This window comes from Hyposmocoma kahamanoa, unplaced genomic scaffold, assembly GCF_003589595.1.
Source record: "Hyposmocoma kahamanoa isolate Upper Pololo Valley unplaced genomic scaffold, ASM358959v1 66, whole genome shotgun sequence".
In the NCBI taxonomy this organism is placed as follows: Eukaryota; Metazoa; Arthropoda; class Insecta; order Lepidoptera; family Cosmopterigidae; genus Hyposmocoma; species Hyposmocoma kahamanoa.
The window spans coordinates 11,377,033-11,390,945 of NW_020653854.1; the positions used below are offsets into that span (position 1 = coordinate 11,377,033).

Here is a 13,913-nt window from a genome sequence, read left to right on the forward strand (position 1 = left end):
AACGTGCAATAATATCCTTATGAAATACGGAAAAAAAGACGCATATATTTCGATCTCTGAACGTCTCAGGTTCGAGGGATAGTTAAGTAGATAAGGATGAAATACTTGTAAGATGTTGAGTTGATGTAAACCACAAGGACGGCAGCGACTAGCGGCGCGGCGGCGACCGCGATGCGAAATTGACTTGTTCTCGACGCTAGCGATCAGATCGCTTGGTTTGTTGCCGACTTCAATTATCAATAAATAGTATCTCCAGCAGAATAATAAATATGCCTGACCTTGGGATAAGTAAAATAACAAAATATATATGTATAAATATTGCAGAAATTATTTCTTCCAATGACATCTCAACTTGATTGGTCGAAATAATTTATATTTCGACAAGGTAGAAACAACAGGACAACAGACACTACGAATGTTCTACCTAACCTAACGCTCGTCCACAGTGCGACTAGATCGCTCGCGACGCTCTTGTCGTGCCGCCCGCGCCGCTGTTGATATAGTCAAGAACAGCACAATGCAAACCTAGGCATTTTGATCAAGTCGCGCGAGCACGCAGCACGCCGGCCGCTCCGCTGCCGCCATTGCGCCGCGCCGCCCGCGCCGCCCGCCGCCGGTCGCTGTCGTCGAGTTTGAAGCCTTAATGATAATTGTGTTAAAAGTGGTATAAGTCCATATTTTAAAACACATATTTTTTTGTTTAAAAGTTTCACATTTAGTCATATATTTCATTATAAAAGTGAAATAACTCCAATAATTGCACTGACATCCCATAGATGGCATTACTAGTTTAGTCTCAGAACTAAAATTACTACACATTAATTTGCTAAAAGCTCAGTAGTACAAAATTTCATTACAAGGACTTAATTTACTTTTACAATAAATGACACAAGTTACGCGTGGCATAAGTTAACAGACTTATTGTACGGTGCAAAAACCGTACGTAGACATAAGTGTGATGACTCCCACAGCCATGCTCACGGTTTTTTATTAACAAAAATAGCGACAAAATAATATTAAATAATAATACAATATTTGAAAAAACTCATATGCTTTGTAACAAACTTTATTTTAATCACATGTTTTACACTTATTAACCGATTATGATAACAGACCTTTACTATTTTTATTACAAATAATGTTCATCTTTAGTCATTCTTACGTCAATGAATATTTTTTAACTTCTAAACACGAAGAACAAGCGCAACTGAAATATGCGTAAACATATTTATGTACACAGACACAATAAATTTAACATTAAATAAAGTTTAACTAAACATCACCAAAGTTTCTAGGGACAACACAACACGATCACTGCCTTTTAAGCAAAGTCTGAGCGTACAGAGAGAGCTCGTGCCGGGGCAGACGGAGTTCTGCTCAATGGATGCGTCAACAGTTTCAATTGTCTCAAAGAAGTGCAGTTCGAGCATTTGGAGTTATTCGCCATTCCGTTCCGAGTTAGTCGGCACTTGCAACCGACCAAACTCCGTCGTGGTACCGTCGTCGATCCGTTCATGGCCCCCATTTCTGTAAATAACATAGCGGTGTTAGCTATACTACCTGGAATTTTGGAATTATTTTTTTAGTTGATGTTATATGTATTTACATGTTTCAATAAAATTAAATTCCTTTATGTATCTATTCAAAAATACCTTTTAAATTATTTTATATTAAACGTTATAAACATCTCGGCATGATGAATTATTTATTACTTATTAAATTAATTATTTATAGCTGCTACGTGGTGAGGAAATGTTTTCTAGGAAAGGGTACTTATGTCTACAGTCAATTGAATGTGAAGGATATAATAGTCTGAATTTCAATCCACTCTGAATTTAACAACCTCCGCCATATCGCAAAACTTTAAGTGAAGCCCCTGAGCCGTCTAACTATGTAGTTAACCTTTGGATTTCAAAGGTGGCACAACAAATTAAATTAAAATGACTTTGACAAAAAAATTGTTAAATATAATTAAAAATCGAAGACAAACAAAAATTTCTTGTTCGAGTTTAACATACAGACGCAGGTTCCAGTCTTATTAAATCGAAGGAAATTTTATTTGTGGTCGATCTTTGTATTAATAGTCATGACAAACTAGTGGAGTAATTTCACAAAAAATAAATTAATAATATGGTAGTAAAACACAAGTAAAATGAAATGTAATAATGGTTTGAGATTCAAATTCGAAAAGAAATTAAAAAAATGTATGAAATCAGATAATAAAACGAATTCAAAAAGATTGTAGTATAAAAGAAATGTGTGTAGGAACACAGATTTAATTATGCATATAACTAATTACGTGCACAACAGAGACACTCCCTGAATTAAATATTGTTCCAAAGTGAATCTATAAAAAAATGCTGAAAATTATGAGAGAGATCGCATATGCACCTATTGACTTTTATTTTATTAACAAAACAAAATTATTTCTTCGATCAAAGCAGAAGAATTTCACATAAACGCGATTAATCAAACGTACCAGGTTTGTTGACTAATGATTCAAAAATAAATCAGCACGCTAACTATTGGCACACAACTCGTGAACGTCGAAAATTCATCTTTCTATTATAGCTTCGGTGTGCGCAATGATCATGCTCGCTCCAGTAGAGATAAGAGCGGTTCCAAACGGCGATTTTTAACTACGCAGTCGCTAAACGTCTACCTCTACACACATGCGCGACTAGAGTTGATACTACCTCAGCTCGAATTCAAACTTTTCTGTACTAATACGGTTCATTTTGCTTAGGTCGAGCGACACTTTATTTCAGAATTTATTTTTTTACAAACGTAATTAAAGCAATTTCAAAAATGTATATCGTATAGTTACGCGTTCTATTTAGTTAAAAAAATAATAATTGATATATGTAAAGTACCTATTGAATACAGCGGCTTTCTTGTAAAATTTCGATGTATATTTGTTTATTTTTTTGTAGTGAAAATTTTTAGGAATCGTGTTTTCACACCGTATCGGTGTATATCTTAAATTATCCTATATGTTTTTTTTCAAAGTGAATTGATTCCACACTTTCGCTGTTACACGCATTCAAAAAACACAGCGTTTTGAGGTAGTGGACTCAGCAGCGATACAATCGTGACGCAAAGCTTCATTTTAATGATTCAAAATAAGCGACGGCATGTATGCAGTCGCGCGTTTGCATCGATGCAACCGCTTATAAACCGATAGTGTCCAGATGCAATCGCGTGTTTCACAAACCGGGTAGCCGCTCTAACTCACGCCACGTCACGTTTGAGGAAAATATAGCTTGCTTTTGCTTCGTAACCTATCGTAATTTATTTTTTCCGAAATAACGTTTCTTTCGAATTTTCGTTACCCCGAAAACCGAATTATAACGAAACCATAGTTCTTTCAGGATATGTTGGAACCTAATCGTTACTTTGCGATAAACATCGCAAAGTAACGATTAGGTTCGGTTAGGTTAGGTTAAATTGGGTTTAAAAGAAAAAACATTTTACTCCCAAAATTACTTTCGAAGTTATGAAAATTCGAACAAACGTTATTTCTGGAAAATGTCATATCGGACTTCTGATAGGTAGCTCTTTTGCCTTTGTGGTCATGCCAGGCCAGATGATCCATTTTAGAATCTTTAAAGGCTTATGTACACACAACAAACCTCTGTGCTTGATTAAAATACAAGCAAATACATACGTTTATTAACGTTTTCATTATAAGTATATTCGAAAACGTAGATCAAACATTGTTTATTGAAAATATCGCTCGATTTTCGTTATGGGAAACGCGTGGGTAAAATGTATAATCTGACTGTCAATTTGGCACTCAATCACGATGAGCGATTATACGTATTTGAGCTTTTGTAAGCTTGTCCGTTAGAAAGAAAATCCAGCTAAAATGTACGTCACGTAGATTAGATATTAATTTTATGAAAAAGTTCGACTAATAGTTCAAACTAAGACTGCCATTTCTTGCAATAAGCATTATTCCTCAGCTTTGAAAGTATTCAAATGTTTATTTACTTATTTATTTGTACATGGAAAACCAACAGCTTGTTACATTTAATAAAAACAGGAAAATAAATGTAAAGCCAATTACAGGTTTCCACTTATATGTAGCTTCAGACAACTCATACACAAGCATTAAACAAACGAACAATAAACAGTATTTCTTAACAACATACACTTACATAAATATAACAACGCGCTAATCACAAATCATTCAATAAAATAAAATAGAATGTCCGTTTGTACCTTATCTATTCTATTCTTATCTGTGATTATTAAAAAAAAACTATATGATGTGTTTGTGCTTTGATAGTTTAGTAATAATTCCTCCCTTCTAAGGCTCGTATTCCAGAACTTTACTCAATGCTCAAGTCAGAATCGGAGTATGATTTCAAGCACTGGAAATATGACCCTAACCGCAGGGACTTGAGTATTATTTCGAGTGCTTTAAACCATACTGAAATCCTGACTTGAGCATTGAGTGGAGTTCTAGAATACGACTCTTAGTCTTGTAGATGATAAGTAGGTGTTATTATATAATGTACTTTATAACATATTTGCTCGTAAAGTGGCTGAAATCACACCAATTTCAATATCGTAATGTATTTCATTACGCACTTGTGCGTTATTGTAATGTAAACGCACAAGTGCGTTATTGTAATGTAAAACGCACGAGTTTTTTCTTTTAATAAAGTAACACGCACGGTTTTTTAAGATGCTCCGTCTAAAAATGAACGATACTTTTTTAAATCTTTGCAAAGAGTTTTTATGTTAGAAAAGTGGTCAATATTTTATGAATAAAATTAACTTTGGGAGATAAAATATAGTAAATAAACATTTAATTCTTTCATTTAATTAATTTCGACAATAAATTTCAACCATTTATCTGTAACAAAAACACAAAAATATTAATTTACTTTATTAGTAATACTGGCTATTTTTATACCTTTGCCTAAAAAAAAACGTTGATGCGCGCGCATGGCTAATTTGTGGACAAGTAAAAATTATTTCGCGCGCTTTTTCTTTTCGCTGTATTGTTTTTATTTGAAAATGTCGTCAAGTAGTGATGAATTTATTAATTTGACACCGCCACAAGTCTTAAACGCAGCGAAAAAGGCTACTCTAAGCCTCTTACCTGAAAAATCGACCGATAGATACTTACAAGGGTATCAAAATTTCATCATATGAAAAACAAGCAAAAATGCAAATTCAATTTCAGAAAACGTGTTTTTAGCCTATTTGATGGAACTTTCTCAAAAATATAAGTCAAGCTCATTGTGGTGCTACTATTCAATGCTAAAAAGCACTATGAAAACAAACCATGGTATTGATATCAAGTCATACTCCAACTTGATAGCATTTCTAAAAAGACGCTCAGATGGCCATGTAAGTAAAAAGTCGAAAGTATTTTCGGCTGACAATATCAAGAAGTTCCTAAAAGAAGCTCCGGATTGGCGATATTTGGCAACAAAGGTCAGTTGAAACTAAATTATTGTTATTAATTTCTTTCACTTTCGTATTTCTTTACAATATAGATGTTTATACGTTCTTTTTGTCTCTTTTCAGGTTGTATTCTTAGAATAATAACGCATAGAAACCTAGCCCGCACACGCTAAGTGAGGCAAGTTAGAGGGTTCCAAACGCGTCCCAGGAGCGCGCGGGCTGTTAGTGCTCAAGGTCATATTGCACCGCGAACAGCTCCAAAATTTTTTGCTAAAAATGACGAAATGTGCGGTAAATGGGTGTAAAAATACAACAGACAAACATAAAATAGACACTAACATCGCATTCCACAAGTAAGTAATGCGTTTCAACTCATATTTTTATGTAAATATTCACTAAAACAGAAAAATAATTTCGCGGCAACAAGATACGAAAGTGTTGCAAAGTAACGAATTTTTTTCTCCCCATTTTGCTATTCTGTATCAAAATAATTATATTACGTAAATTTTAGTGGTGCCTGTAATTTAGATTTATTTGCGCATCTTGAACTAATATTTACTTTAATAAACATTAAATGTTTTCGTTAACTCCTGTAAGTGATTGGGACACTTAATTATTTTATAATACTTTTAACGGCTCTGCGTTCATGCTTTATTGAATAATTATTTATTTTAATTTTATTTGAATTGGAGCACATATTGCAACAAATTTACAGTACTTATATATTTGTTTCTACTATAGTGTTGGCACCACCAGTACAACTTTGATAGCTTATTATATGTCTTTCTTTTCGTAACTCAAGCGAAATATTTTATATTAAAATATTTTATTTTCTTAAAAGGGGAGCATTCTTAAGCGATTTTTTAATCTATTTTAACAGTTATTTTCTTTAATGTTTGCTTATGGCATTTTCGGTTTTAGGTTTCGAATATGGCACTTATTTCTAAATCCAAGATGCGGGCGCGATTTTTCGAATAATGGCAAGTTGGGTATCGTTTTCGAGATGTTTGGGAATGTTCAATACAAATATGGCACTCATTTCTAAATCCAAGATGGCAAACACGACAGTTCAAACAAAAGCAATATTCGTAATGAGCACCCCCAAATACCTCGAAAACGATACCCAACTTGCCATTATTTGAAAAATCGTGCCCGCCATCTTGGATTTACAAATAGTGCCATATTCACATTGAGCATCCCCAAATACCTCGAAAATGATACCCACATAGCATTTTTTTGAAAAAATCGTGCCCGCCATCTTGGATTTAGAAATGAGTGCCATATTCGTAATGAGCATCCCCAAATACCTCGAAAAGGATACCCATATAGCATATTTTGAAAAATCGTGTCCGCCATCTTGGATTTACAAATAAGTGCTATATTCGTTTTTCATCGACAAAACCGAGCACATCTGTAGGCACCTGATCGACAATGTCGGGCAAATCTGTAGGCACCTTTAACTTAATGATGAGTTAAGCAAGATACAATTTCCCCACTTTTGAGGGAAATGTTATTCCATGGCATCATTATTTGTATATTTGTGTGCGTGCCGACGAGCGTAGTTACAAGTTGCTTACGCCTACATGAATTTGGTTTTTGCCTCACTTGTGACAGTTCGTTTGATATGAAACTATCATTCTATGCGTTATTATTCTAAGGTTGTATTAATATTCGGTATAAATGGTGCATGTAGACGTCAAGAGTTGGCAAACATAACAACTAATGATGTCGAGAACCATGGGCGGGTTCTTCTTGTCCAGGTCAAAAACACAAAAAATAAAATTCCAAGGTCGTTCACAATACAGGGGCCTTTTTACGACGTAGTGAAGAAATACGAAGCGCTTCGTTCAACAAAAGCTAATTCCAACAGATTTTTTCAAAATTACCAAAATGGAAAATGCGCTAATCAACCCATTGGCATTAATAAATTGGGAGCAATGCCGAAAGAAATTGCCACTTTCTTAAATTTGCCTCAAGCACATGAATACACAGGGCACAGTTTCAGAAGGTCCTCGGCTACATTGCTCGCCGATTCAGGTGCGGACTTATTGACACTAAAACGCCACGGAGGATGGCGGTCAAGCAATGTAGCCGAAGGATACATAGAAGACTCGATAAGAAATAAAGAAGAAATTAGCTCTCGCATTACAAGGAACATAAATTTGGAGTCAAGTGTTGACTTTCAACCATCTACGAGTACACACGCGTAAATTCCACCACAACAGTCGCCGCAGCCGCAACCGCCTCCGCCGCCGCCACCGACTGCAGAACTCTGTGGTCTCGTTTCTCCTATTTTCACTCAAGAGAGTGAGAGAGAGACTGGGGAGATTGTAACTAATAATAATAACTTGACAACATTAAAAATGCCAACTGGCAACGTAACAATCACTTTTAAAAATTGTTCAAATTTCTATAACTGCTTTAACAAGTAATTAAAGATTTATTAATTTAAGAAAGTCAGAGTCTTATTTATTTCCACGCAAATATGTTATAAAACGTCGTATGACATACGTGCGCTTTGAAAATTACAATTTTCAATTTACCGCACTTATATCATAATGTAGATATTATTATCGTAACGACAATCCTGTTATTCTTTTGTTTTACGTTTAATTTTTTAAGTATTTGATTTCAAATATTTTACGTGCGGTTTGAGACCCAGACTCGACCACCATTAGTGCTGAAACACACAAAATAAATGTGTATTTCAAATTAAAAATTAAATTCCAAATTTAACTAGATATTTGATTTGGCACAGAAGCATGAGCCGTCATCACTATCCTGTGACGTCACATGTGATTCCCATCTGTATACGTAGTTTAGTAGTAAGTGATAGACTGTAAGACCCATAAGTGTAAGGACCTGTTTAAAGATAGTAAATAGTTTGCTCGTGCTCGTATTTGTCAATTGTAATGGAAATACTAAGAACCTTGACAAAGCCGTCTTAGATGTTTTATTATTAAGTACTCATTACCACCGTCAACACGGTCTCTTTAGTGTTTGTTTCCATCATACATGTATAATCACGTCACAATTAAAAATGTAATGACGGGAAGCACTTTGTGGTAGGTATATCGTTCACAGAGTATAAAATCTTCAAGTAAAAAAACAAATCTCTCCCTGAACTAGCGTCTTCAAGCCATTTATTATTTACTTTTATAGAGTCCAACATCGTACCTGCGTTTTGCTAAAGATAAAGAAGTTGCTGTCACGATCATTAATGTACAGGTTTTAATAGCAGTAGAATTCCCTGTGAAAGGGTTTGTCCAGGGAAATACTGCCACCTTACTAAATTTCTACCGCCAAGCAGTAATATGAGCATTACTGCGTCCCGGTTTTGAAAGGTAAGAGTGCTGGTGAGATCACAGGCGCAGTGGCAGTGTCCCTCAGTTCTTTGCGATTTAAAATCCAAGAGCGGTATTCTGTAATCGCTATCGTTATGATTCGGTATGGCTCTGATAGCGAAAATCGTCTGTTGCCGTATCGACAACTTACCGATTATGCTGTTCTGTAAATCCACGATAACGAAAATCGTTACTGCAACCGACGCATACCGACAGCGATGTGACGTCAGCGTTTCATTATCAAAATTTACATAACAAAGTTTCATAAACGAGAACATCCCGACGGAAGGCGGAAGGATCCCGATCGTGATTGGTCGAGAAACATATTTCTCGACCAATCACGATCGAGCGTTCAAATAGTTATTTACAAACATTCTTATCTATGGTTTTTTAGTTTGTGCAAAGTTTATGACATTAAAGGGAAACGTACTGTTTGTGTTTATTTTTTCTGAATACTTCTGCAAAATGACGGATACAATAATAAGCAAATTGGAGTTCTATAAATATTTACTTTATTTTTTCCCATCCTCTAAGATAAATATCTGATGAAATGAGAATTTACTAGGGAAACGTCGCTCACCTTAACCTCTACAATCGCGGCATCACGACATAAACAAGTGATTACAAGTCACAGCCAAGAACAAGTCCCTTTCAATTACGAAATATTTTGGCTTATATTAAGGCAAAAAGTGATTTTTTTCCACTTATTGCGATCAAAACACAGATATCTAACAGTGAAATGTAAGAAGAATGCGCGTCGTTAAGAATACCGAAGTAAACAGGGTGCTCTCGAAGAGCCGATAAAAATATCGAATCTTAACGAACGTATCGAACCGAATTGTAGTTAAAATCTGTTAAAGTAGTGTACAGAATAGCATTTGTCGACAAAATCTATACCGTCGGTAAAAAAGCATAACGAATATCGAATAGCGAATCTCAACGATTACAGAATACCACTCCTGGCCCTGCAACTGTTATGGACTGGCGTGTCGTTTAAAATTAGACGCACAACTTGTTCGTCCAGTCACTTGGTATTTTAAAAAAACGCTTCAACCGCGTCTGTACTAAATACATTATTTTTTAATTTAACACCATAATAAACTGACAGCGTTGCCGAACTTAATTTGATGAGCTCCCACTTCAAAATACTTTTCATGAATAGATCGTTAATAAAGAGCGAGCTTTCACGAGAGAGGCTTTGATTTAGCTTCGCCCTAAAAATGTTGATCAGTGTCAGAAACGAACACGATTTGGGCAGGCATCGCAGAATAAATCACTCGATACCATTTTTGCTTAACCCATTATACCCTTATCATCGTGTTGTTTATAATTTTACTATTAATAACATAATAAGTGTTAATTAACTGTTTCTATCAAATTTTATTCTTTTTAAATTCAAACTCAAATAATGTTTATTTCATAGGTAAGCAAATTACTGTAATGTAAATTTTGTTTTTTACACGCTTTTGTTTTTTTACATCTTTTTTGACGCTATGTAAGATCGGGTACCGATGTCGCCACTTTTTAGTTTGTATGCAATTTAAACTTTACGCTCTATTATCTACTACCATAACTTAAAGATTTTGATTGGGTAGGGCTTAAAACGTGAAAACGACGTAAAACAATTTTAAAATTTAACAAAGTTAAACTTACAGTCACTTGAATAAGAATTATATTACAATATTTCATTATTTTTTTCATCCTGGTTCAGCCATTCACCAACAGGTGGCGTTTTAGTAAAAATACTGCTAGTATATAATAGCTAACTATTACACGTTAGATGGCGCTGAAACTCATTTTTCGTTACACTAAGAACTCACGGAGCGGTTTTCACCCGCGTCTGCCGCGGGACCGTGGCATCTGTAGAATGTAACAGTTAAGTATGTAAAATTAGTAGCACATTTCACGGCGCGTACTAGTAGAACCGCGCAGAACGCGAAGACCTGCGCGCTTGGCGGCCGTTGTCGCCCTCACACTTTGGCGGTCGGTTCAGGCGCAATGTGGTGCAGGCGCACGCAGGGTAAGTTCTCTATTAACCGCGCGACTTGCAATTAACTCCCACTAACTTCGCGGTCCGTTCCACAATCGCAACGGTTTCGTGCCCGCAACCGCGGCAGCTACGTGCCCGCTCAAACTTGCAGAGTCGTAAGTATTGTCCCCACATAACCCCTGAGTCTCCCTGGGCTCAGGGGTATCCATAAAGATTTCCCCCCCCGTCAAAAAAAAAAGAAAAAAAAAAGAGTCGTAAGTATTGAAATAAAACCGCTGTCTAGCAGCACCGACTGGCGCGGATGGAAACCGCTCCGTGAATTGTTAACCTTATTAACCTTAAACTGACGCTACTCAACGAGGGATGTGGTCCAACCCAATCGATAGTTGGAAACCATGTGGCTGTTTTTAATATTAAAAAATATTTCATTTTTCATACTATATGTACACTGGTACTGGTGTATTATTAAATTAATATATTAATATAAATTATTATTATTTTCTTAATGGCGGCCACTAGGCTTGGACCAGTGTCAGTTTTATAAGAATAATATAAAAAATATGGCGATCGTCGCCAGTGTCAATTTTCCATTATACGTTACCACGGGTTGCTGAAGCTGTCACTGTCAAGAGTAAACTCGAACCATCAATGAATTTAATAAATTAAATTATGTTGTTTTTTTATGAAGGATTTATGTCATTTTCTATAATTGTTTCTAATTTATTTTGCATGCACATGTAAAATAAAGCCGATTTTATTTTATTTATTTTTTAAATGCATTTGCTATGGAAATTTAAACAAAGTCAGAAATAGTAATAAGAAAACCAATCTTTCGATTTTCCTGCAGCTTCGATCCAACCTTCTTTTATTTTAAACTCATTGGAAAAACTTAAAAATATAAAATACTCTCTACGTTTAATCTACGAGTATGATGGAATTTAAATATCTAAAACACATAAATTTTTCTTCAAGCAACTGCAACATCCAAATTGACATGAAATTGAAACGGTTATCCGAAATATGAGTTGTGTTAAAGTTACTCTTATATAAAATGTTTAGTAATAATAATAATAATAAAATAAAATAAATCAATTTAACGTGAATGCTTTTCGCTTCGATATTTTAGGGACTTTAATTACAAAAATTATAGTAAGAAATTCAAACATTTCGGTAAAAATTTTTTGTCGATAAACATCAGTCTTCGTAAATGAACATCACTATATTTGAGTCTAGAAATTTCTATGGAGACAAAAAGAAAACATTGAATAATAATAGAAATAGTAACTAAAAATGCAAACAGCCGGTAGAATGTTATCCCACTGGTTTAAAAATTTTTGTTTTCACTCCAATTTTTACAAGGTGTATCGCTACAACTTGGCATTTTCACGTTTCACGAGAGATCTTGTATGTACAACGATAGCCATGTCACTGTGGCGATGTTTGTAGGCGTGTCACCTCGATATGGTCGTTTTGACCATATCGAGACGACGCGAACCACGCCCCCATACCATATCTCACCTTTTTTTCTATGTCTATGGTAAGCATCCAATTATCCTATCAGTACTTCTCACATACAATGATTTTTATCTCCTCAAATCATTCAAAGACACGTAAGTTATACGTATAATTTGTTCAGCATTTCTATTCCTTTATTTTACTTCATTAAGCCGTACATTCTTACAAAGTATTATTAACGTGTAGGTAACAAATGATTACAAAGTATTACCTGTCAGGGGGACACCTTCACAGATGCTTGATCGATGGCAAGAACGTCCCGTTTCAGCAAATTTTATACACAGCAGCCCTCCCAAAATCTGAAAACAAGACAAAGTTAGACTCTAAGGAAATTAATAATATTGCACTCTGAATCATACAGGATTATTTATAAAACACTAACAACCTCACAGGACTAATTACTGACATCATAAACAACAAATTTTGTTTGTTGTTTATGATGTTATGAGACTTTTAATAATTCATCAGATTTTACTTTTGCACCAAAAAAATAGATCGCTCTAACTCTGTGCGCTAACAAAGAAAACACTAGCGTACCAATCCGATACAAAATGCAGGACGGTGTGAAGTCATCGGGCAGGACGCGTGCGTGTGGGGGTTTGAACTTACTACTTACTTTATTACCAAATACAGAGAGAGAGTCGGACACTACAAAACCTTGAAACATCGTTTTTGGTAAATTTCGTTTAGTAAAAGGTTATGGACTAAAAGTTATGATGTTAGTAATATAGTTCTGCGAGCTTGTTATTATTTTACAAATAACCATGTACACAATTAAAAGAGTTATATAAGAGTATATATAATATTTGTTAACTTGATTGATAAGAAGTAAATATTATTATAAAAATGGTCAGTACAGAATAAGTACTAAAAAAACGACCTCACAGATTTACACCTCTTTGCCAAGTTTTATTAAAATCGGTTACCGGCAAGTGCGCGAAACCGGATTCATCCCCTAGTTTGCCGCCCTTAGAGGTGGAATATTTCCTTCAAATTTAAACGGGACCGCTATTGAGGTACTCTCTCGGTTCACAAATGCGAGTTATCGCGTAACATAAATACAAAAAAATTGAGAACCTTCTACTTTTTATAGTCGGTTAAAATAGTTTTACAGTTGTACATTGTTCACGTGGAAAGTAAAACAAAACATCAATAAGATACGTAGTTCTGAAATCAAATTCTTATAGATGATTAATTGAATAATTACTATTAGGTACTATAGCCATGGAAATTTCGTATTAATCATTGACTTACAAATACATGGACGACGGGTCTAATACAAAAACCACGAAAAAAATGTCCCAAGTCAACCTATTCGAAATTTAAATTGTAATGTCATCGTAGTATCGCGCTCTCAGTCGAACAAATGAAGACTAAAGCGGAGTTTGGCGCTCTGTATACGATTTTAGCGCCTTACAAGTGCGGACACTTTTTAGCGCGGACCCGACGTCCATATAATTGTAAGTCAATGGTATTAATATAAATTTTCCGAGACGTATTTGTGAACCGAGTACTTATTACTAATGAAATAGTTATATTGTACTTTGTCGACTGTCAATTGACATTTACTTGTCAAACGTGCAATGTAAGAAACATACACACATCAAAAGTGTCTAGGGATCAAGTACGTTTAAGAGTATTGC

The 13,913-nt window shown here is 35.0% G+C and overlaps 1 protein-coding gene across 1 annotated transcript in view; it reads right to left on the minus strand.

Annotated features, from left to right (window-relative positions):
- Window positions 1-1,218: 1,218 nt before the first annotated feature.
- Window positions 1,219-13,913, minus strand: part of LOC113231763 (RYamide receptor-like) — a 91,767-nt gene continuing 79,072 nt past the window's right edge. Inside the window, exons 6-7 of the mRNA XM_026466281.1 lie at window positions 12,482-12,569; window positions 1,219-1,527 (exon numbers count right to left, since the gene is read on the minus strand). Coding sequence (XP_026322066.1) covers window positions 1,322-1,527; window positions 12,482-12,569 — 294 coding nt within the window. The 3' untranslated portion in view covers window positions 1,219-1,321. The remainder of the gene's footprint in view (window positions 1,528-12,481; window positions 12,570-13,913) is intronic.